This window comes from Lates calcarifer, unplaced genomic scaffold, assembly GCF_001640805.2.
Source record: "Lates calcarifer isolate ASB-BC8 unplaced genomic scaffold, TLL_Latcal_v3 scaffold_73_155, whole genome shotgun sequence".
Taxonomy (NCBI): Eukaryota; Metazoa; Chordata; class Actinopteri; family Centropomidae; genus Lates; species Lates calcarifer.
The window spans coordinates 1-24,612 of NW_026118176.1; the positions used below are offsets into that span (position 1 = coordinate 1).

Below are 24,612 nucleotides of genomic sequence, written 5' to 3' on the forward strand. Positions count from 1 at the left end.
GAATCATTGAAATCATTGAATCATCGAGAATCACTGGGAATCACTGGGACGTTCTTCAGACCTTACACACTGATCTGACTTCCCGTCGTCTGAGCGTCGCAGCTGGAGGATGTCCAACGTTATGTCAGAGTGCTCAAGGAACCCTTACTGTCTCCTGATGAAGACCATGTGATCCGGTCATAGAGGAAGTAAACGTTCAAAGACAGATTAGTTTAATTTGATGATGTTTCATTACAGAGCGTTTCCTTTTCTCCTTGTTGTTTAATCAGGTTCGTATCAACTGAGACGTTCAGGTTCATCAGGGAGAGAAGAAAACTGAAGTCAGGAGACGAAACGTGTGAGAAGGTACCAGTGATTTCACATCTAATCCTGATCAAGTTAAGACCTGTTGAGTCATAAACTTTGCCGAGTGTTTTAGTTTTTGTCTTTTCTAAAAGTCGATGAATCAGTTTGTTTGTTAGATTAAACCAATAACTGATCAATCAATAATCTCCGTGTCAGTCAGCTGTGTATCTGACCTGAGATCAGGTAACAGACAAACCTCTGAGCTTCTTTCCCACACACTGTTCAAACAGCTGTCACTTCACTGTCTATGGGAAATCGCAGCGTCCGTGGGATCTGCTGTAATCTGTCTCCACCATCACAGGAAACTGCTGAGTCGCTCCAACAGGTCGGGGATTCCTCCTCCTGGATCACATGACTCAGCAGCTTCATGAACCGCGGCGTGACTCTGTTTGTTTGTTTGTTTTTTAAAGGTGCTGATGTCATCACTCTGCACCGGCTGCACTTCATGGGAACTCAGGTTCTGTGCTTTTCAAACAGACATGCTGTTCTTTGAGGACTCAGGTCCTTTTAGTTTAACCAGAAACAGCTCTATATATCTCTACCAGACTCCATTGACTAAAAACAGGGATTTAACCAGGAGCTGCTGGAATACCACTGCCTCCATCTGTTAGTGTGTCTGTGTTACTGTGTGGTACTTTTACTTCAGTAAAGTATCTGATTACTTCTTCCACCACTGAAAGTCTCACAGTAACACAGACACACTAACAGATGGAGACAGTGGTATTCCAGCAGCTCCTGGTTAAATCCCTGTTTTTGTCAATGGAGTCTGGTATTGATTTTTTTGTACTGAAGTTTGACAGGTTACCTGTGCAAATATATATGTAATAGGTGAAAATGAAAAATCACATGAGTCAGTTTCAAAAATAATTTTCTCTTTTTTTATTCCAAACACAAATCATATTTACACTATAAAAAATGACACCACTTTTTTAAAACTTCAGTTAAATATTAAAAAAGATAAATACCAACATTCACACTCTTCACGGTGAGCTCAGTGTTCTGAATTCAACAAACAGTGTAAACACGTGACGTTCAGCCTCACTGCTGGAGAACCAGAGCGTCGAGGGGCAGAGGGTCAGCGAAGCCCCCAGGGAACAGAGGCTCGCACTGGGCCTGAAGCTGCTGCAGCTGCTGGGTCTGCTGGAGCTCCGGCAGAGGACCGGGCGCCGTCTGCAGGTCGACATAGAGCGGCGGGGAGCTGGCCTGAGGGTTGGCCAGGGGGGAGGGAAGTGGGGAGGAGGGAAGAGAGGAGGAAGAGGAGAGGAGTGATGGAGGAAGGAGAAGAGGGGAGGGGAGGAGCTGCAGGTGTCCCACTGTGGCACCACAGCGCCGGGCGAGTACGAGGAGGTGTATCCCTGAGGAGGGGGAGGGGGGGAGGAGGCGTGGTCCGGTACCTGCATGCACAGCGATGGGGAGCTGGCGTGAGGAGGAGGGGGGAGAAGGAGGGAGTCCTGGAGGTGATACAGGAGGCTGCTGAGGCCGGAGGAGGTGTCTGAGAGGGCAGGGAGGTCAGAGCCGCCGCCACCGCTGCTGCTGCTGCAGTGCATGCTGGGAATTTTAGGGCTGGGCTCTGATGAGGAGGAGTCAGACAAGGAGGAGGAGGAGGAGGAGGAGGGCTTCTTTCCAGTGGTCACGTTGTCAGACTTCCTCTTTCTCTTGCGGCGGAAGTTTCCATTGTCAAACATTTTCTCACAGTTTGGATCCAGAGTCCAGTAGTTTCCTTTACCTGAGAGAGGAGGAGGAGGAGGAGAGGAGGAGGAGAGGAGGAGGAGAGGAGGAGGAGGAGGAGGAGTGGAGGAGAGGAGGAGGAGGAGGAGGGTTAAAGACTTTCATCAGAACATGACAGACACAGTTCAGGAGCTTTAAATATCCAGAAACAAACAGGAGGAGGCTTTAACATCCGTCTCCACAGTACAAAACTCCCTTTAAAAAACATTAAGTTTTACAACATTACATTCTGTAATCAGCTCAATTAGAACTTCAGTTTTATTGATTCCTACACAAACCTCTGAGCTCTTCTATTGTGTTTTTGACCTTTTATTTATAACTGACAAAAAAAAAAAACCAACCACAGCTAATTGTTTTTCTACCAGTAACAAGCATCTTATTTTTACAAAAAACTGAATGGACTTTGGTTTGGTGTAATTTTGTTAGAAATACTGTAAAAAACAAAGTTAATTTGACCTTTCAACCTGGTGAAACATTTCAGCCAATCAGAGCCTACTTCCTGTCACTGATACTTTAGCGTCAGGTGCGTTTGGTCTCACCTGGGTCGTTCTCATCGCGGGGAACCTTCCGGAAACAGTCGTTGAGCGACAGGTTGTGGCGGATGGAGTTCTGCCAGCCGGCCTTGTTGCAGCTGTAGAAGGGGAAGTTGTCGGCGACGTAGCGGTAGATCTGGCTCAGGGTCAGCCGCTGGTTCGGCGCGCTCTGGATCGCCATGGCGATGAGGGCGGAGTAGGAGTAGGGTGGGCGGACGAGGCGCAGCACGTCGCCCGGGGAGGAGACGGAGAACCAGGGAGAACCGTAGAGGTGGGGGAGGAAGCCTCCGAACACTGGGGGGAGGAGGCCTGGGGGGGTCACAGAGGGGGGGCTGGTGAAGCAGAGGTGGGGGTCACCGCTCGGTGGGAGCCACGAAGAAGAAGAGGAGCAGGAGGAGGAGGAGGAGGAGAGGCTGCAGTCTGGAGGAGCTGGAGGACTGTACAGGCTGAAGTCAGACGGATCCAGGCCCAGGGAGGAGAGCTCCTGCTGGGGGAGGGAGCGTCCACACAGTGGGGGGGGGGACAGGCCCTGCTCCGGGACGAAGGACGCCATCTTGGAATCTCTCTTCTTCTTCTTGTCTGTGTTCACCTGTGTCTCTGCCTCCTCACCTGTCCTGATCTGAACACCTGCTGCTGCTGCTCACCTCACACACTTATACCCTGATGCCCCGCCCACAGACGACCTGATTGGCAGCTGCATTCACACACACACACACACACAATTATGCATGCATGCGTGTGTGTGTGTGTGTGTTTGTGTTGGGGGTTAATTTGAATTTGCAGGTTGAATTTCTCCCCCGGGCCGATCACAGCCTCAGGATTTAATGCTGAGGTATGTCAACACACACACTCACACTCACACACTCACAACTCACACACACACTCACACACACTCACACACACACTCACACTCAAACTCACACTCACACTCACACACACACACACACACTCACACTCAACTCACACCACACTCACACACACACTCACACCACCACACACCACCCACACACCACCCACACCACACTCACACTCACCCACCACCCACCACTCACACCCCCCACACCACCCACTCACACTCACACCACCACACACACCACACTCACCACACCACACACCACACACACTCACACACACACACACACACTCTAACAGTTTCAGACGTTACAGTTTGTCCTCAGTTTGTTATTAAACAGTGTGGCCTGGTGTCAGCGCCCCCTACAGGCTGCAGACCTCATTATTTAATAATCACACTGTTCCTCTGATGAGTGTGTGTGTGTGTGTATCTAACACACATGGATCGTATTTGTATTAAAGCATCGTTTTGTATCATCATCAGTAAATGTTTGACATTCGTCAGTCGGTTAGTGACAGATTTATTTTCTGTCCATCAGTTAATGGATGAATTTAATTTGACTGAATATAAACTGATATAGAAACATTTGAACTTTGTCTGTTTTCACACAGAATTCACTGTAAAATCCACAAAGACTCGACTCAAACTTTATTTATTCTCTTTGTGTTTTTGATTCTTTCAGTATAAAATTAAAAAAGCTGCTCTGACAGCAGCTGTTTATTCTGCAGGAAAACTAACAGGACTTTATTTTGAAACAGGAAACAGGCGAGAATCAAACTTTAATTGTTGCCATGTTTGTGAATCAGGACCAGGACCAGGTCTGGGTTAAATCAGGTCCTCATTGGGCTCCTCTGCGTGAGGAGCATGAGTTCAAGCTTTTCATGAACTGAACCGTGTAACTGATGTAATCTGATTACTTCCTGGTTCTCTGCACGTGTCCTGATCTGATCTCTTTCGATGAACCTTCTTCTCTCTGGTTCAGCTTTTATTAATTTAATATTATATATGTTATATAATATTAATATGTATGTGTTTGTTCACCTCAGAAATTAAAAACAGTTTCTCTGGTTTGAAAACTTTATTTGAAACGGTTCAGGATCAGTGGTGACACTAACATGCGCAGGTTTAAACAGTAAAGACTTCATTAATAACTAACCTCTGAGATGTCTTCTCCTCAGATCAGATGGAACCGGTTCAGATGTTTCTCTGAAAGTGAAACTGAATCTGTTTTTCAAAGAGACTTCAGACGATCTGAGGACAAACAGCTGCTGTTTGAGGTGTCGCCCTCATCTATTGTCTTAAAACAACCAACCCCCCCGACACACAGTCAGCACGTCTACACTCACTGTTCTAATCAAAGGTTTGATGATCTGTGAACAAAGACTCTTTACATGAATGAGTCTTTAAACTCTGAGAATTCGTTTCTCTCATCAGTGAAAACTGAACTTTATGAAGGAAAACCTGACAGAAGTATTCAGACCTTCTGTTAGCGACTGAAACGTAGCTCAGGTTTCTCTCATTTCTCTGGATGATCACCTTGAGCTGAACCCTGGACAGACCGAGAACCTCCACCGATCTGAGCTCTAAGAGGCCAGGTGAATCCTGTCCTCAGTGAAAGACGCCTGAAGAAAAGAAAGGACCTGAAGGACTCTGAGACCGAGAGAGATTGGGTTCAGATTGAACCTGGCACCACCTGTCCAACACCACAATGAAGCACGGTGGAGGCAGCGTCAGGCTGTGAAGTACTGACAGATCCTCAATGAAAACCTGGTCCAGATCACTCAGGACCTCAGACGTTCACCCTCCAACAGGACGGGGGAGGAGCGGTCTGTGAAGTGGTCCAACCCTGACTGGGACCCAGTCCAGCCTCTCAGGACAGACCTGAAAAAGGCCATCCACTTCCAAAGATACTGTGAGAAGTCCAAGTCCTTTACAGAGTCCTGCCTGAGTCAGACCTGAACCACATGTTGATATGACTCAGTGACTTCCTGTGAACATCATTATCTCTGATGTCCAGAACAAACCTCCAGAAACCAGAGAAAACTAGAACCACCAACCCGTCCAGTCACAGTCAGTCACAGAGACCTTGACCTTTGACCTATGGCCACCAAATTCTGACCACTTCATCCTTGTGTCCAAGTGAACGTTGGTGCCAGATTTCAAGAAATTCCCTCAAGGTGTTACTGAGATATATACGATCTAAAACATGATAAACAGAGTCTGAGGAACTCCATTCAAAATCCTGCTGTTTTTAAGTTTCCTTCAGTGTCACAGTGAACCACTGAGAGTCGTCTGAACATCAGTGGAGACCAGCAGCTGATCACAGTGAATTCTGCTGCTGTGAACCCCTCACCTCCGTCTGAAATTTTACCCTGGAAACCCTCAGTCTGGACTGAACCAGACACACAAACAGATTTTCTTCTTTATCTGTTCACTCTCTGCCAATGAGGACAGACTCAACCTCAGGTGATTCACACCTGTGTGAGAGTGTGTGTGTGATGACAGTTGGCAGCGGCAGCAGTAATCTTCCCCTGCGGTGCCTTCGTGGACGATCCAGACAAAACAACACACATGGTCTGACTATAACTGACTGACTGAGGGGGATCTGTAACTGTCACGAGTCCAGTTGAAGATAATCAGTCAATAACCACACACAGCGAGTTATTAAACCCTCAGTGACAGAACATAAATCCTTTAAATCCACCTCATGCCAACCGCCACTGGTACAGATGATGAACACTCTCTGGTTGAAGCTGTGGTGTCTTAAAGAATTAATCCAAAGACAAACAGACGCTGCTGCAGCACGACGTCAGATAGATTACTGTCTAAAGTCGGATACAGAAGCCGGATCTGTGGAGGCGCTAACGTGGCTACAGGCTGTTCATAGAAGATAAACTCTGTCTGTTTGAACCTGAGTTTTGTTTTCCATGTTTTTCAGTGTGATGATTGACAGGGACAAAAACCTTTGGAATCAGTGCAGCATTGATGAAGAGCAGTGAACAGCTGCTGTGGTGTAATCTAATGGATTACAAAGTACGTCCACTAAAACAGACACAGACTCAGATTGTTCTTCATGATGACAGGATTCCTACAGAGACAGAGCTTTTTATTAAAGAGTCAGATCCTTTAGTTTAACCAGAAACATCTCTATATATCTCTACCAGACTCCATTGACAAATACAGGGATTTTACAGGAGCTAACACCACTGACTCCATCCCATTCTTTGATAAATTTAAGCCATTTTTGACTGAATGAATGAAGACGGACATATTGAACTAATGACAGAGGTTACGTGATGTTGTGTTTGAGATGAAGTAACACAGCTTTTCTGACAGAAGGATGTTTCCATGAGTTTTAATGAGGACAGCTGAGTGACAAACCAGTTGATGCATTTACAGTGAATTCAAAAATGTTCCAGACTGAAAGCACAAAGTAACATGAAGTCAGAACACTGTGTGGGTTCACCTGCATTATCCAACCAAAACAGAAACTGTTTTAAGTACAATCATAAAAGGTGAGTTTTACGCAGCTGAGCTGGAGACAGAAACAGGAACACACGTAGTTTGAATGTGGATTTATCTTTCATCCATCAAACAGAAGTTATAATTTAAAAGCTCTAAAACGTTTCTGAGTGGAGACGGTGTCGAAACTCTGAGAGGTTTATTGTCTCGAGCAGAGTTGACACAAAACTAAAGGCTGTTTGTAAATGCGAACAGTCAAAAGCAAGCGAAGGAAGAAACTTGCAAATCGTGCAAAAATCTGACATTTACATTTTCACTCACCATCACAATAAAAATCTTCGTGCTTCCTCTGGAGGAAGGTTCACCACACCTGCTAATACTGTTTCAGATGGACATTCATCTTAACTCTCGCGTTTTCCCCCTGGTTTAGTTTGGCGGTCGGTCTGATCCGGTTCGATATGGTCAGGACCAGTTCTGTCCGGTCATGTAGTACCCGGCTGGGTCGGAGAGGAGGCACTGGTTCTGCTGACTGGTGCTTCGGTTTTTGGCGTCGATGAGGAGCAGAGGAGACTGGGAGTAATGGCCAATGATTTCGCTAACTGACGGGAAAGACTGAACACACACGCACAGATCAGATAATACGATCGATTACAAGATTAACGATCAATCACCGATCAGGTCAGAGCTGAGGTTTGTTCAGCTGCAGTTCCTCCAACGTCCACTACATCATCAGACTTTTTACCTTTGCTTTTAAACCACTGTATGCTGCATTTGTTTGAAAGGAGCACCAGCTTTAGCATGTCGGAGAGTCTACGGTGGCGTCAGTGACAATAGCCAGTACTGCTCAACAGCTATATAAACCACGTGACGATGTATATCGCTAATTAACGTGTAGTAGATGCATGTACTCGCCATACACAGCACCAGGAACGCATGCCTTATTGTTGATATAATGTCTTATTCTAAGCAATGAAACACGATGTAGTCTACGGTGATACACTAATAAAATATGTTTCATTCCACAGTTGCAATCAATTGCAGAGTTACTGCATTCACAAGGACGGGCCTGACGGACAGTCGAGGACCGATCGCTGTGATAACATCTGTGAAATGAGCTTCATCTTTACCTCCTGGACTTTGAGTCCGGTTCCCAGCAGGAACTGTTGGTTCTGCTGTCTGATCTGGATGTTGTAGACCTTGTCCTGGTAGAAGACCATCAGGGTGAAGGGCTGAGAATCCAGCTGCCGGGTGCTGTCCCTCACCAGGTACGCCCCGTCCTCCACAGGGAGACACATTCAGACGTGAGGGACGGACATCACAGAAAAACTCAGGTAAAACTAAAACTGAGGTGGAAAATAACTAAAGTACATTTACTCAAGTACTGTGTGTAACTAGAAGTTTAAGGTGTTTGTATTTTACTGCACCACATTCATTTAACACCTGCTGTTTGTAGTTCCCTCAGTCTGAGGCTTCGTCCACACTAACACCTTTTAAAACTCATTACGGTTGCTATGGTTACCACATTCATCTTCCTGATTGGTCACGCTCCGATCACATGACCCTTTTCAGCCTTGACTCTCAGTGGTGAATGTAACATGGAGAATGAATCACAGGTGTTTGTGTTTCCTGTCATGTGATCTGTGTTTTAAGGTGTGTTAGCTTAGACTGAGATTCTGATACAGAGATAAAACATATCAGTTTGGACAGAGCCTTAAAAAACTTAAAAACATGAAGAGTCTGAATGAAGCTCTGCAGCTAAAGAGCAGTGAGAGCTTCCTGTGGATTTATGGACGTTTACTGGAGACGAACTTCAGAGATAAATATCCTCAGAACGTGTTTCATGTGTTTGTGTTCAGGTTTGACTGAGTTATGATTTGAAGAAATATTTATGATGCTAATTGTTTCAGTCTGTTTTAAGTTAATGAACCACTGCCTTAATGTGAGAACACTAATTATTCTAATAATTCTACCTCTGATACTTTAGCTACATTTTACTCATTATACTTATGTACATTTAGAGTAGATCTTTAAATGTGGGACTTTGTGGTATTTCTACTTTAAAATAGCTCAAGGATCTGAGCACTTCTCTCACCTCAGTTCATCTCTGTCTGAAAAATATCAACAACATCTTGCTCAAAACAAACAAAAATAAAACATTTTCAGATTTACAGCAGGAGAATTAGTTTCCATTTAATGTTTAAAGAATGAATGAAGTGTTTATCAGTGTTACCTTTCTGACCCGTTTCAGACATCCCTCGGCCTGACCCCGGGTCACTTTACCCACGTACCAGAGAGGATCCAGCTCCTGTAACACGATATTATACTGTGTTAACACAAAGACAACAGCTCCACCTGCTGTTTACACAACAGAAATACATAAACGACTTCACTGTTTTATTTCCACTGTGTCTTATCTGTTTTATTATTATGATTTGTGTTCTGTTACCTGTGTGTGTGACGCTGTGGGCGGAGGACGAAACGATCTGTCTGATCCGGCGAAGCTGCCTCTGTGTTCGACCTTTCCTGTAAAGGTTACAGAAGGTCAATCCATCAGGCTCCTTATTTATTTATTTGTTTGTTTGTCTGTCTCCTCCCCTAATTTATTTTATGGGTTAGTTATAGTCGTCGTAGAGACGCCCACAAAGATCAGATTATAACTCGAACCCTGGTGGTATCAGTCTGAGCATCAAACAGAGGATTTTCCCAGAATGTGGATCTACTGCTTTAATGTTGATGTTGTTTTCTTACCAGATTGCAGCCTGTGAGGCAGAGAGCCAGCAGAGGGAACACTGGGAGGCAGACTGCTCAAAGACAAAACAGATTATTGATCGTACAGAAACATTCAACATTAACAGGTTATTTTGTGTTGACGTGTAGTTCCGGTGTTCTGACAGCAGGGGGCAGCACCGCACAGTTAAAGAGTGAGTCAAGACAGGAGAGGAAGAAAAATAAATGTGAACAAAACAGTGAAGAAAACTTTATTTAAACTAAAATGGGTCCATGATTGGACCCTGTGGTACCCCATTAATTTTTCTGACCTGTCTCCATGGCGTGACGGGGGCCCAGGGAGTCCAGGGCGGGGGGGCAGACTTTTATTGTGGAGGGGGAAGGTGTTGTGTTTAGGAGCTGGAGGAGAGAGTCAGAATTTCGAGAATCAAACCCAGGCCTTTCTCAGTACAAACATTATATATAAGGAGAAGAAATGAAATAAGATAAAAATGATAAGAAGGAAGATAAATTAATCTCACCTTCATCATGTGGTGGCTGAAGAGAGAACAGATCACAAATTTACCATCATAACAAAACATATACATAACAAAAGTATTTTCACGTTTTGTCTAAAGTTTTATGGATTTATTTCTCATCTGTTTTAATATTTTTGCGGTCTTTTTTGGTTGTTCAGTTATTAATATTTCTACTTTAAGTACATGATACAGGTTGTATACATTTTATCACAACTGCTGCACAAATAAAAAACACACACACTTTGCTGCTCACCTCTCTTCTCCCGTCAAACCTGTTGAACCGAATCAACAAAAATCTGATTATCATCAAATAACTTCAATAACAGCTGAAAATCCAGATAAACTGGACTGACACTCGATAATGAACTGATTGGAAGACTTGTTCTTTTACTGAGTAATTTAATTTTTTATTATTTGACAGACGACCTGTTGGGAGGAGGCCTGGCAGAGGAGTTGCTCCTGTTGATGGAAGAGGACGGAGGAAGAGCCGGAGGCTTGGACCAGGTGGGAGGCTCCTGGATCTCCGGCTGAGGCCTGAACACAAACACACAAAAATCACACATATTGATTTAAAGTAGAGACAAAAGGTCTACAATTATTTACCAAGTAGTAATTGAGCTAACTGAATATATTAAGTGACATTTCTATCAGGTTTGTGTCGGTTAAGATTAACAGATAATAACATAATTACTGACATTAAAAGTTTTTAGTAAATTATGTGTGCACTTACTTCCAAGACGGTGTGCGCGGCTGAAACAAATAGAAATTCAAATTAAAACAATTTAATACAAAGTTTATTTAAGTATTAAAAACAACAACAAAAGTTACGAGGAGGTTTTCAGTGTTTTACGACTGGAGTTCCTCTGGGTTCTGTTCTCGGCCCAGTTCTTCTTTTCAGTTATTTACTTTACTGATAAATTCAGTTTATTTATAATCAAGGTTACATGAAATGACTCAAAATTAACTGAATGAAAACTTCACTTCCTTCAGTAACAGGAGCTCAGAGTGACATTAACATCCTCTGTCAATGATTGTAAAGTTTGTTTTAAGAAAACTCACCCTGTCCAGTGAGTTGGGTCCTGTGAGGAGAAAACAGAATCAGTTTGCAGATAAATCCATTCTCAGTTTGGATTATTAAAATATCACATTTTATTTATTTATTTATGGGTTTTTTTTCAGAGTCAGATGACGAGTTCATCCTTTATTTATGAATCTGAAATGTCAGATGGTCCCTGAACGCACGAAAAACTGTAAGTAACAAAAGATTTTTTAAAATATTTTTGACAAAAAATGTAAATATTTATCTCTGTAGGTTATTTTTCATAGAAATGAAGTGAAATCAACTGAAAAGTAAAATTAAACCTTATGTAATAAAGTAGTGATAGTGTCAGTCCTGGGTTTAGAGTTACCTCTGATGGGGGACGAGTTAGATCCTGAATCTCTGCCTGGTTTGTTGCTACGAAAGATCTGCGGCGGCTCAGGAAGAACTGAACACAACAAACCAACAGAGTTAATGTGACAGACGACCACAGAGACCAATCAGGAACTCTGTCACATGACCTGAACATACTGTCAACATGATGATAGGATTACTACAGAGACAGAGCTTTTTATTAAAGAGGAAGATCCTTTAGTTTAACCTGAAACATCTCTATATCTATCTACCAGACTCCATTGACAAAAACAGGGATTTAACACAGGAGCTGCTGGAATACCACTGCCTCCATCTGTTAGTGTGTCTGTGTTACTGTGTGACTTTCAGTGGTGGAAGAAGTAATCAGATACTTCACTGAAGTAAAAGTACCACACAGTAACACAAACACACTAATATAGGGTTCCATTTGTACCAAAAATATGTCTTTGTGCTATGTTCATGTCTAACGTTAGCCAGCTAGCCTAGCTAGCATTAGCACCAGCTGGTAAAAGCAGTTACCTCTCATATAAGCTATGGGCTTTACAGGATGTTTCTTGCTATGAGCCTGACAAAAATAGAATAAAAAGAAAGTATCTAAGCATTATTCACTTGTGGTGAAGATAGCTAGCTAAGGTTTATTAGCCGCTAAAGCAGCTAAAGCAGCAGCTCCTGTGTTCTGCCCATTAAAATTCCTGTTTTTGTCAATGGAGTCTGGTAGAGAAATAAATGAGATATATGTTGTGGTTTTGGATTGTCAGTCTGGGTTTTCAGGGTGATGGAGTGTGTTACCGTGTGAACTCACATTTCCCTGATGCTCGTCCACAGTGAGGGGAGGGGTCTCTTCCGGCGGGAGGTCCAGCCTACAAACACACACACCAGCTGTAATCTGAGTATAAACTGACTTAATGTTTAAAACCCTGTGGGGACGGACTCACCATCCGGGGGGACAGGGAGGAAACTGGGGGGCGAGGACACACAGCAGGGGGCGCTCTGGACGACACGTGGTTATCCCTGTTGTCTACACACACAGTCATCGGTCAGTGTGTTAGCAACATGTAAAGGTACAGTGTGTGTGTCTGACTTTGTAACCATGGTTACCGATGTAGTCTCCGTCTCCGATGGGGAGGGTGGGGCACAGCTTGTGGGCCAGGTCCTCTGGAGGTTCAGAGGGAGGAGGCTCGTAATCGTTGGCCCCGTCTGGGTCGTCGTTCGGGGACTCGTAGTCTCCCCCGCTGCCGTCGTCGTCGCCGCTGTTTGGACTCTCATAGTCGTCATCGTCGAACTCGTCATCCTGACGGAGCGAAGGAGGAGGAGAGAAGTGACTCCACCCACTCAACCCACAACACTGTGCTCAGTGTTAGTCCAACATTATGGATTCATACAGAGACAGAGCTCTAGAAACATCTCTATATCTCTCTACCAGACTCCATTGACAAAAACAGGGATTTAACCAGGAGCTGCTGGAATACCACTGCCTCCATCTGTTAGTGTGTCTGTGTTACTGTGTGACTTTCAGTGGTGGAAGAAGTAATCAGATACTTTACTGAAGTAAAAGTACCACACAGTAACACAGACACACTAACAGATGGAGGCAGTGGTATCTATGAGGTTCCATTTGTGCCAAAAACACGTTGATGTGTCGATGTCTATGTTTTTGTTTATATATATGTACATTTCTGTTTTTGGTTTTGTCTGTGTCCATTTTCATGTCATATAATGACAAGAATATATCACATATAATTCAACTTTAAACTGTAATATCTATTTACTAGCCACCAGGTGCTAATGTTAGCCAACTAATCTAGCTAATGGTAGCAGTAACAGTTAGCAGGTACCTCCTGATATAAGCTAGGATGTTTCTTGCTATGAGCCCACAAAAATAGTGAAAACAGCTAGAGATGACCATCTATTTTCACCATAGCTGGGCAAAGATAGCTAGCTAAGAGTAAAATAAAACCCATGGCTTGGGTACCTGCTTCTAACCACCGGAGGCTAACCAGTGCTACCGTAGACTAGCCTGGGCTTAGCTATCCGTCTTCGCTCAGCTAAGGTGAAAATAGATGGTCATCTCTTACTGTTTCTACTATTTTTGGGGCCTCATATTAAGAAGCTTATATGAGGGGTATCTGCTTTTCTAACACTAACTATGTTAGTTGGCTAACGACAGCACCCACTGGCTAGTAAATAGCTAGTACAGTTTAAAGTTGAATTATATATAGAAATAAACATAGCACAAAGACATATTTATGGAACAGATGGAGCCCCATATTCTTCCAGCAGCTCTCAATAAAATTCCTGTTTTTGTCAGGAGTCTGGAAGAGATATCAGCTCAGGCTCTGTAAGAAATATCAGACAGATGAAGGTCAGACTTACGAACTCATCTTCTCCCCAGCCCTGAACATCAGCTGTGGGGTCTGTACAGAGGAAATCAGCCGTTAACGTCTGATATTTATAGATGGACTCAGTTTAATAAGAACAGTGTTTATTAACGGAAGAGGAGAAACTCAGAGAGATGAACAGAGAGAAGAGAGAGAAACAGGAAATAAACAAGATAAACAATCTCTCTCCCACTCTTTATAAACACAGTCTATCTGTTATCACTGCTATCTTTGTCCTTCGACCTGAAGAACTGAGAGATAAAACTGTTCTTACCTGGTTCGTGATATTTTGGCGTCGACCTGGAAACAAACACAAACAGGAAGTAGATTTAATAAAGCTTTAAATCCCGACAGGTAAGTGAACGTCACATCTCCAGGACCATAAACTCACCTTTTCCCAAACAGACCTCTCTTCTCCTCCTTCTTACTGATCTCACTGCTGATCTTAGAGATCATCCTGACGAGACAGAGAAAGACATTAATCTACCCCTCCTGGCTAACCTGGCTAATATTAGCACTGGTTAGCACATGCTAGTAAAAGCTGGTCAACATGAAGATGTGGCTCATAACAAGAAACACCTGTAAAACCCAGAGTTTATATCAGGGGAACCTGCTTTTACCAGCAGTGTAACGTTAGCTGGGTTAACTAGCTAACATTAGCGTAATGTAGCTGGTTAGCTAGCTAACGTTAGCTGGGTTAACTAGCTAACATTAGCGTAATGTTAGCTGGGTTAGCTTACGTTAACGTTAGCATCTCTGGCGTCACACTGTTGTTTTTCAGCATCTTGAAAACAGGAGAGATTCTGGGGAGTTGGACCAGGAAACAAAAACAGGTGGACAGAGGACAGGTGGAGTCAACTGGTGGCTGTGGGCGGAGCTACAAAAAAAAAGGACTGTCAGTGAAGTACTCACGGAGCGTGGAGTTTGGGGAATTTCTGCAGGTCGTTATCGCTCAGATTCTGCAAAAAGAGAAACAGAAAAGTAGGAAATCTTTCTCTCTCTCCACCTCCTCCACCTCTCCATCAGTCTCTCTACATGGTTTTGATTTTACAAAGTTGACCGAGGACTTGAACTCACCACGAATCTGTGTCCACTGATGCTGTTCTTCAGCACAGCTTTATCACAGCCGGACAGGTTCATCTGTACAGACAGGAAGCACAGTCACACCTCCACCCTCAGACCTCCACCCTCAGACCTCCTCAGACCTCCACCCTCAGACCTCCACCTTCTCCTTCCTTTCCTACCTCCTCCTTTCCTTTTTTCTTCCTCCCCTTTCCCACACCCCCTCTTCTTCCCTACCTCCACTCTTCCTCCCCTGCCTTTCCTACGTCATCTCCACCTTTCATCTCCTACCTCCTCCTTTCCTTTGCTCCCTTCCCTCCTCCTCCTCTAGCTTCTTATCAAACTGCCTCCCTCCGTCTGGTCTCACATTAGTTGTGTTAAAGTTGTGTTTGTTCAGTGTTGTGGTTTTCACTCGTCCTGGTTTAGTTCTCGCTGCAGGTCTCTTCAGAGTCAGAACAGACAAAGGCGTAACGTCTGACATTTAGGACTCGGCTGAGCAGAAACCTGAATCAGTTTCATCTAAATGTTCCTGATAAGAACAGATGTTTCAGTCTGAGGAGGCTGGAACTCAAACAGGAACACTTGTTAGTTTATTAGTTTATCGTTGTCGTCGTGCTTCACAGTAGATAAATATCAACATTAGAAACAAGGTCGTCCTCACCCACAAGAAGAGGACCACAGTCTGTTATTTATGGGGGTTGGGCCGCTGTAATTTGATTAACCACAGATTTGCACAATATAAGGTCAGTCACCAACAGACGAACAACCTCCAGTCGTCATTTTTAAGTTATTTTCAGTCTGACTGGTGTTTTCTTTAATAACCAGTTGATTGTTCAGTGAATAAAATGTCAGATTATAATTTCTGTTGTTGTCTGAACAACACTTAAAAACCAGTTTACCTGACACGAGGCCACAAAGACACAGTTGTTCTCTGACTCTTGTCGTTGATATACGAGTGTTTGTAGTCGTTTTGTCTCTGTCGCCATTTTATATCTCATAGTTGTTGATATGCATACATATATATATATATATATATACACACACACACACACACACACACGAGTCTTTGTAGTTGCAACATGAGTCTCTGTTTTCACTATATGACTCTTTGCAGTCGACATATGAATCTTAGTCGTTCTGTCTCTGCCATCATTTTATGTCTTATAGTTGAAGATATACAAGTCTTTGTCGTCAATATATGACTCTTTGTAGTTGTTTTGTGTCTCTGTTGTCGATATACAAGTCATTGATATATGAGTCTTTGTAGTCAATTTGTCCCCGATCAACATTTTGTGTCTCTTTGTTACCGACTCTTTGTTCTCATTTTATCTCTTTGTAGTCAGTCTATGTCTCATAGTTGTCGATATTCAAATTTTTGTTGGCGTGTTATGTCTCTTTGTTGTCATTATACGAGTCTTTGTAGTTGTTTTGTATCTCTGTCATCAATATGTGAGTCTGTCGTTGTTCGTCTCAGAGTTGTTGATGTACAGGTCTTTGTAGTCGGTTTATGTCTCTGATGTCTCTTCTCGGTTGCTGTTGGTCTGAACCTGGTCGGTCGGATCAGTGATCCATCCCTGATACTAACAAACCAACAGCCTGTCACAGTCTGACTCAGGTGGAGGACTGATGGCAGCCGGCAGGTGATGATATGTTAATTAATGATTAACTATCTGCGGCTTGTCTCAGTTCATTGACCTCAGAGACAGAAAGACAGAGTATATGTACTGTGGGGGGGTCTCACCCTCTTCAGGTAGTCTGCCAGCTGCTGTGGGCTCCACCCCATCACCTCCGACCTGGATGGCACTCGGTCCGAGCTCATCCTGTGTCCTCCTCCCGTCCTCTCAAAGACACGGCGTCCGTCCAGATGACGTCAAACCCGACTCTGGTGCTCGCCTAACGAGACACGACCACCATCTGACGGTCAGCTGGAGATGATGTTTTATTTCTGAGTCGTCGCCTCAGCCTCGGTCCTTCACAGACTTTATTTCCTTCCAGGTCTCTGACTGACAGACGGGCCTCGTTCCTCACCACTCCTTCCTGCGAAATGTCAAACCAAACTTCTCTTTAAGATTCGCAGAAAATAAAAAGTATTAACTGTCTTCAGAAAGTTTTACTTCCTCGGGTCGACTCACCGCCGTCCAACTCCAGAGTCTTCGAAACAAAGTGAAGAAGAGAGCAAAGTGCAGGCAGACATGTCACCGTGGAACCAAAATGGCTTCCTTCTTTCTGTCTCTCTCTCTCTCCACTCTCTGTATGTGTCTATGTCTCTCTGCCTCTCTTTCCTCCCTTCTCTCGCTGCCTCCCTCCCTCTCTCTGTCAGAGGAAGTGACTGTGCAACGAGGGGGGGGTGAAGGCAGCACCCCCCCCCGTCTGACCACAGAGCGGAACAGATGCTGTTGCTGCACCCACTCGCTGCAGCTCAGCGACTGACGTGAAACCATAAAAAAAACACCAGAGGAAGAGGCAGACTCTGGATCAGTTTGACGACTCAGGTTCTTCAGGTCATCACTGATCCCAGATCAGTTTGATGGACGAGCCTCCGTCAGTGGAGTTTTAGTGTCGAATGGTGGAAAACAACTACAAGCACTGTACTCAACTACAGGTTTAGTTACTTTTATTCTTTGTACTTCTACTCCATTACAGTGACGATTTTACACACAGAAACATGCACTTTATTTATAACTACCTGCAGGTAAAAACAGGTGTAATGGTGCGTTCACTTTACATCGGAGGTTGGAGCTGGGAGTGACGTAAAGCCGGCCTTTAAAAGGATTGACAACCAAAACACCAAGATGTGGGCTCATAGCAGGGTGATTCTTACTCATCTATTTTCACTTTAGCTGGGTGAAGCTAGCCAGCTAAGGTTAGCTTTATTAGCTTAGCTGGGCAGCACAGAAAAGCTAACTATGCTAGCTTACGGGGATCCTGCGCTGTCGTTCATTGGGTGACTTACGGGGCAAAATAAAAGTTGATGGCGTCAGAGAATCAGATCTGCTCCACCTGAAGAACACCTCAGTAAAATAACAATCCTGAACAGTCAAAGTCTGTCTGTCTACTGACGTTATCGCTACATGCTCAGTAAACTCGGTTTCATATTGGGCTGTGCTCCAGTGATTTGTTTGTTTTCATCGTCAGTACTTTCTCAGAGTGTGAATATTACGCTGATTACGATTTCTCTGAGCTTTAACATCGTCAATAAAGACATCAACCAATCACAGACCAACAGAGGCTGATCAGGGTCAAAGGATCCTGGTCCTCAGCCTCCTGATCAGGACCTCAGACTGTCCCACAGACAGAAACATGTCCTGAACCAGCCTTGGTGTGTAAAGACCTTCAGACTGATGCTTGATGTTTAACAAAGATGACAGACTGTAAATATGCACATTCATCAGCTGGTTAGCTTAGCTTAGCATAAAGACTGGTTACAGGTGGAAACTGTTAGCCTGGCTCCTCTGGAGTTCCAGTTCTTGACATGTGGTGTATTTGTCCTGGTTTCTGTCTCAGCTGCTGCCTCAGTTATTTAAACTCGAGTCGTAGGAAAACCCCTCGTCTCCTTCCTCCTCTGTCAGTCACAGCGGGTGATTCTGAAACTCAGGACTCGACTCAGACCTGCAGAGACGGAAGAGGAGGATCTATAAAGGCCAGACCTCATCCTGGTGACTCAGAGACATGCAGTCTGCAGGGACAGAGAGAGAGATGCATGCTGGGAGCTCAGATATAAAAATACATTTCCCACATGCAGAAGCAGCGGTTGCAGCTGATGGTAACAGCGGCACTGCAGTGTGAAAATGCAAATTTAAAAAGTCAGTTCAGCTTCCCAGAGTCTAGAATAAACTCACAGTCACACCTCATTAATCCTCATTAATATTATTAGTAGTCATAGTATTATAGGAGAGTTTAATGTGTTTTCTGCCTGATAACATGGAAACTCTTGTTTGGTGACACTTCTAAGTTTCAAACATTAAATAAAGATTTATTAAATGGTTTCAAATTCTCTGTACACCGGCTCCTTTGTTCAGATATTGGATTTGTGTTTTTAAAAGTTTCGTGTTCACACGACAATGTTGTAAAACGATCTTCGTTCACACTGATTGAAAACGCAGTAGTATAGCAGACCAGCAGATGGCGACGTAACATGATGAGTCTGTAACACAAACATAGTGGGAGCTAACGTTAGCACCAGTTAGCACCCCAGGTTGGGTTTCACCTTAGCTAGCTATTCTTCGTCAGCACAGAAAAGGACTGAAACGAGAGATGTCAGAAACACCCTGTGAAACCAGCAGGTGCTGCTAGTTAGCTAGGTTAGCTAATGTTAGCACTACAACCATTTCTTCTTCTCTTTCTCGGAAACCTGGAAAAAACCCGGAAGCAGTGTTTTTGTCGGGTTGTGACATCACGACTCGACAAGTTGTGTTGTCAGTTTCCATGGCAACAGTATAGGTGGCATTTTCAAAAGATCACACTGTGGAGGAGGCCGGTTTCAGACCCGACACGCTGTCGTCGTGTGAACAGGGAAAAATTAAAAAGCTAAGTTTTCAAGTGTAATTCTCCACAGTTAGAAGAGTAGAAAAATAGAAACATTAAACTGCTGTCTCTCCTGTCAGAGCTGAACCACGTTCAGACCTTTGTGATCTGCAGGTGATAGGAGGGTCTCTTCAGGTAGGCTCCGCCCCCTGCCTGTCTCACCTGCACACCTGAAGACTATGAGCTGATCTGAGGAGCAGATATCCACAGAGAGGTACATTTTAAACCTCGATCAATACTGTTATTGATCAGTTTGACGCCGTAAACAACCTGATGATCTGATGTTTGTCTTCTGTTGCATGATCTCACCTCAGCCCTGTTTCCTCTCATCGTTCCTGTCAGGTGAACCCGGTGATGAACTGCTGCTGTGGTAACACTGCTCTTTACACTCAGTCAGGTAATAGAACATGGACCTGTGTGTGTGTGTGTGTGTGTGTGTGTGTGTGTGTGTGTGTGTGGGCGGGACTCCTACAGATTCTGACATGTTTACACCAGACTCCACTGACAGAAACATGATTCTTTCTGAGCAGAACACAGGAGCTGCTGGAATACCACTGCCTCCATCTGTTAGTGTGTCTGTGTTACTGTGTGGTACTTTTACTTCAGTAAAGTATCTGATTACTTCTTCCACCACTGAAAGTCATTGTTATCTAGTCTGACGTCTGGAACAACAGTACGAGGGTTTTTAAAACCTGTCTTAACTCAAATCAAGACTATTAAGGACTACTAAAGACTTGCAGAGACTCTGATCCAGACTCTCAACAACACTGAAACCTGTCCAGTTTCATATAGAGCCTGTGAGTAGATGTTCAGCTGTGTCATTGATCTTCCTCCAACTCTCTGACTGCATCTGAAACCAGCTCAGTACGTTCATGGTTTCTTCATCCTGAAATAAAACTGTTAATGTCCTGCAGAGTCCAAACACCTGAGTCCTTCATCACTGTGACAACAGAAAGGTAAACAACTGTTTTTGTTTACAACACGATCAGTTTCAGACTCTGTGGTCCAGTTGTCTCTTTTGTCTGAAGTCCCACAGTTCCCTTCATAGTTTCCTCTCAGTTTTATATTATTTCATCGGTTTGTTTTGAACTCGTTTCCTCTCAGTAACTGAACGTCAGGATTATCTCGACCAAAATAACTGAAATGAACAATATTACTGTGATAATTCTGAAAGTCTGCTTTAAAGTCTTTGAACTGAAATCAATGTTTCAGTTAACGTTTAAGGACAAACTGTAGTAAACTGCGATCAATCCTCCTGTTGAGCTACTTAGCTAACGTTACCTGGCTAACGTAATGAATTAAACTGAGTGAAGGAGAGAAGATGTGCACACTGACTCTGTTTGTTCTCCTGTTTTAAATAAAGCTTTGTCTGTGACAGGAAGCGTTGATGGAGCAGATTAGTGAAGCTCTGCTGCTGCCGTCAGTTTGGTCATTAATCAGCTCAGAGGGAAGAGAAGTGACTTCCTCTTCTTCTTCCTGTTGATCAAACTCAGGCGGCTGCACAGAAACACAAACAGAGAGCTGCTGCCTGTACCTGTCTGTCTGCAAAACACATCATTTCATTCGTTAAACGGACTCACCTGCTCCTCACCTGTCTGTGTTGGCTCCTCCCTCATCACCTGATCTCTGACACAAACAACCTCCGAGTCATTTTTAGGAAAAACACCAAAGGTTCAAAGATATGAGGGTTACATCACATTCAATGACTTTCCAGGCCCACTTCCCTCAGATTCAAGGACCCGGCAAGGCTTGGTCTGAGACTCTGATGACTAATAATTGTTGTTGTTGAGCCTCTGACTGTGCAGCATGAGGCCTGTTTATTAACCTTCATTTGTTCCTGTTCTCTGTATCTGTTAAGTCATGACACAAACTAAAAAAACTGTTTCCACGTCCAGATTCACTGAGGCCAGTTTGACTCCAGCAGGCACTAACGTTAGCCGGCTAACCTAGCTAACATTAGCTAACATTAGCCCTGCTGATAACAGCAGGTCCTCCTGATGGAAGCTCTGGGTTTTACAGGTGTTTCTCTGCTAGTCAGCTAAGGTGAAAATAGACTAATAGCTAACTATCTTCACTAGTTCTGAAGACTGACAAACAAACCAGCTAACGTTAGCCTAGTTAGCAGCTAAGCGTTAGCTGTTGAAAGTTAGCTGTTGGTTGTGACATTAGACTTAACAACGAATACACAAAGGTGTGACCTCACTGACCTCTGAGTGTAAAGATCACGAAATATTGATTATCAGTTGATCAGATGTTTACATATTGACCTGAATATTGATGAATTCTGTGTCTGACATGTTGAAACTAAATCTGTTTAATCCAGACTCTGAAGATCCTGATTCAGAACCACAGAGAACAGATGAGTTCAGCGATTCAGAGTGAAGAACTGATCAGATTTCAATCAGCTGATATTGATCAGAGGTTGACTCTGATTATGAAATTGGAAACGGTCCCTGAAGGCATCACAGAAACGCTGATGAGCCTCCTGTGTGTTTGTCGTGGTGCGTTCACTAACACAAACAGAAACTGAAGCAGCTGGAAACAAAAAACTTTATTCTTTATGAAAATCTGAAGTTTCTACAACAAAAAACAGACGAAAACTGAACAAACATCTGCGTCTGTTTGAGCTTTTCTCTGCCGTCAGAAATAAAGTTAACAGGTCAAAGTTCAGACTGTTGTTGTTTGTCTGTGTATTTATCAAATTAACGTTTATTTCTGTGTGAAGGAGAAAAGCTCCGACAGCTCAGAGTCTCTGGTTTCTGATGAGGTTTTATCTGCAGGGACTCGAACACATCGTCAGTTTTCTTATCTTAAAGGAAACTTCCACAGATTTCTTTCTTGTTTTCGAGCGTCTGTTTCTCTCAGATCTGAAACCTTTTCTCTGCAGCTTCACTGACGAAGCCTTAGGATCTCTGACAGGAAGCTGCAGGAGGACAGACAGCGATGGATCAAACTACCAAAATAAGAGTCCTGGCTGTAAATGAAAAAGTAAGAGTCTGAACCAGGACGGTGAAGGAGTCGTCCTCCGTCCTGTGTTACAGTCTGCTTCTGGTCTCAAACTCCACCTGACTGAAAAGGAGGAGGAGCAAAAACCAGCTTCCTGTCCCGGTCCTCGGCGTGGACTCGTGTGGCGAAGCGTCAGTGACTCTTCTTGGACGAGCCGAAGCCGGAGAATCCCATCACCGCCGCCATCTCGTCGTCCTCCTCGAAGTCCACGTCCTCCTCCGCCCGACGCTTCCTCTCCTTCTGCTTCTCCTTCTTGTACGCCTTCGCCTTCTCCTCCTGAACAAACAACACATAACAGCACACTCGCCAGGTCAACTTCACTTTGTTTGTTTGTTTGTTTGTTTGTTTGTTTGTGTTGTGTCGTATGATGTCGTGCATCCTCTCACCTCCTCCCTCAGCTCCTTCATGCGCTCCTCAAAGTCGTACTCTTTCTGTTTCTCCTCCAGCTTCTTCTTGTTCACCTCGAAACGCTTCTTCACCTGATCCAGAGACGATCGCTCCACCCTCATCGACATGCCCAGGTTCCTCTGGTCTGTAACACACACACACACACACACACAGTTTCAACATGATTCCAGTCTGAGTGTTTTCTCTCTGCAGGTGTGAGACCTGCAGCTGGACTCTCCTGACGTGAACTCACGTTTTTTGCCGTTGATGTGATCCAGGAAGTTGATGGAGTCCTTCACGACGCAGTCGCAGACGTTACAGTAATAACTGAAAGAGAAGAAGAAAAACAGCCAATCAGAGCGAGGCGGCGGACGACACACACTGCAGAAGGTTAACGTGGCGGCGGCGGCGTACCCGCCCATCTCAGCCTGAGGGGTGGTCTTGGTGATGACGATGGTCTTCCCCAGCTTCGACTCCAGGTCCACCTTGTAGTCTCGGTGACGCAGGAGGTCCCTCTTGACCGGGGGCGCCGTCTTCCCTGAAAGAGAGAGAGAGGGTTCATCAGACGTCCTCTCAGGGTCAGGGTCAGGGTCCATGTGGTTTCTGTCTCACCATCTCTCCTCTCCCGGTCTCGCTCCTCAGCCAGGCGTTTCTGAGCCAGGTTCTCATACTCGTCTTTGTCCCACTTCCGACGGAAGTCGTTCTTACTGGACTGAGACAGAAAACAAAGACGAACGAGAGTCACAGGAGAAGACGACGACACTCAACAATACATGTATTATCTGATCACATGACCTCAGCTCTGTGTGTAGTTTACTTCTGTCCCTTTGTCCCAGTCACACGCTGTTTGTCCTTTACTGTTATTTAGCATTAATTCAATCTACAGTGTTAATTCATTTGTTCGTGTTTGTGCTTTTACTCTGAAAGAACCCGGAAGTCTTCCTGTTGTTGTTGCTAGCGCAGCTCATGCTAACACTTAGCAGCGGATACAAACAAACCAACACGCGGGCTGATCTCTAATAAATCGGTAGGATGGCGTTAGAAACCGCCGCCATGTCTGAAATAAAATCGTAAACTTTTAGCTGCTTTGTTGTTTATTAGCATGCTAACCGTCGTTAGCTGTTAGCTGACGAGCCGGGACCGAACGCCTGAACCAGGTTTTTAACACTTCAAACGGACCCGGTCCGCGCCGTTAGTCGCTCTGATAAACACTCAGACACGGTCCGAACTCAAAGCCTCGTTACATTCAGGTCGTTTCATGATTTTAACATGAAGAACTGCCTCAGATCAGGAACTCACCCCGCTGCCGGACGCCATCTTGTTTCCTTAGTGACGGAACACGGCACCGGGAGGCGGTTTAAACGGTGACGAGCGCCGCCTGCTGGACCGGAGAGTCGGTGTCTGGCAAGATGGCGTCCTGGATCAGTTTGTTACTTATATTAGTGCTACTGACATTAAAATGAAAAGTAACCACAGTTATTAAACAAATGTAATGAATTAAAAGTTACAACATTTCCTCTGTAATAGAAGTATTAACGAGTAAAAAGTACTCCAGTAAAATACAAGTACCTCAAAACTGTTACAGTACTTCAGTAAATGCATTTAGTTACATGACGCTATTCTTCTTCTTCTTCTGTCGGTTGGAGTGTGGAGCAGCTCCATCGCTGTTCTCCTC

At 44.2% G+C, this 24,612-nt stretch overlaps 3 protein-coding genes across 3 annotated transcripts; all 3 read right to left on the minus strand.

The window, feature by feature from the left end:
• Nucleotides 1-1,325: 1,325 nt before the first annotated feature.
• On the minus strand, nt 1,326-3,456 carry foxi3a (forkhead box I3a). Its single transcript, XM_018677740.2, has 2 exons — nt 2,613-3,456; nt 1,326-2,071 (listed from the first exon to the last, which is right to left on the minus strand). The coding sequence occupies exons 1-2, from the start codon at nt 3,157-3,159 to the stop codon at nt 1,326-1,328; spliced, it is 1,293 nt and encodes a 430-aa protein (XP_018533256.1). The 5' UTR covers nt 3,160-3,456.
• Nucleotides 3,457-6,798: 3,342 nt separating this feature from the next.
• On the minus strand, nt 6,799-17,301 carry lcp2a (lymphocyte cytosolic protein 2a). Its single transcript, XM_018677737.2, has 22 exons — nt 17,153-17,301; nt 16,762-17,057; nt 15,036-15,098; nt 14,871-14,917; nt 14,350-14,415; nt 14,233-14,258; nt 13,954-13,994; nt 12,679-12,871; nt 12,516-12,598; nt 12,383-12,440; nt 11,576-11,653; nt 11,226-11,245; nt 10,897-10,916; nt 10,593-10,700; nt 10,420-10,438; nt 10,170-10,185; nt 9,960-10,047; nt 9,670-9,722; nt 9,368-9,444; nt 9,152-9,226; nt 8,049-8,198; nt 6,799-7,533 (listed from the first exon to the last, which is right to left on the minus strand). The coding sequence occupies exons 2-22, from the start codon at nt 16,837-16,839 to the stop codon at nt 7,384-7,386; spliced, it is 1,509 nt and encodes a 502-aa protein (XP_018533253.1). The 5' UTR covers nt 16,840-17,057; nt 17,153-17,301; the 3' UTR covers nt 6,799-7,383.
• Nucleotides 17,302-22,076: 4,775 nt separating this feature from the next.
• zmat2 (zinc finger, matrin-type 2) lies at nt 22,077-24,367 on the minus strand. The gene is made up of 6 exons (XM_018677742.2): nt 24,237-24,367; nt 23,550-23,649; nt 23,352-23,475; nt 23,191-23,264; nt 22,937-23,082; nt 22,077-22,826 (listed from the first exon to the last, which is right to left on the minus strand). The coding sequence occupies exons 1-6, from the start codon at nt 24,252-24,254 to the stop codon at nt 22,683-22,685; spliced, it is 606 nt and encodes a 201-aa protein (XP_018533258.1). The 5' UTR covers nt 24,255-24,367; the 3' UTR covers nt 22,077-22,682.
• Between the last annotated feature and the right edge of the window lie 245 nt (nt 24,368-24,612).

Coding starts and splice junctions, on each gene's coding strand:
- foxi3a (XM_018677740.2), bottom strand. CDS start 3,159: ATGGCGTCCTTCGTCCCGGAGCAGGGCCTGTCCCCCCCCCCACTGTGT. Junction 2,072..2,612: donor CCGCGATGAGAACGACCCAG/GTGAGACCAAAC, acceptor CTCCTCTCTCAG/GTAAAGGAAACTACTGGACT.
- zmat2 (XM_018677742.2), bottom strand. Junction 23,476..23,549: donor AGACCGGGAGAGGAGAGATG/GTGAGACAGAAA, acceptor TCTCTCTTTCAG/GGAAGACGGCGCCCCCGGTC. Junction 23,265..23,351: donor CCTCAGGCTGAGATGGGCGG/GTACGCCGCCGC, acceptor CTTCTCTTTCAG/TTATTACTGTAACGTCTGCG.
- lcp2a (XM_018677737.2), bottom strand. CDS start 16,839: ATGAGCTCGGACCGAGTGCCATCCAGGTCGGAGGTGATGGGGTGGAGC. Junction 12,872..13,953: donor GCTGGGGAGAAGATGAGTTC/GTAAGTCTGACC, acceptor TCGCTCCGTCAG/GATGACGAGTTCGACGATGA. Junction 7,534..8,048: donor CCGGACTCAAAGTCCAGGAG/GTAAAGATGAAG, acceptor GTGTGTGTTCAG/TCTTTCCCGTCAGTTAGCGA.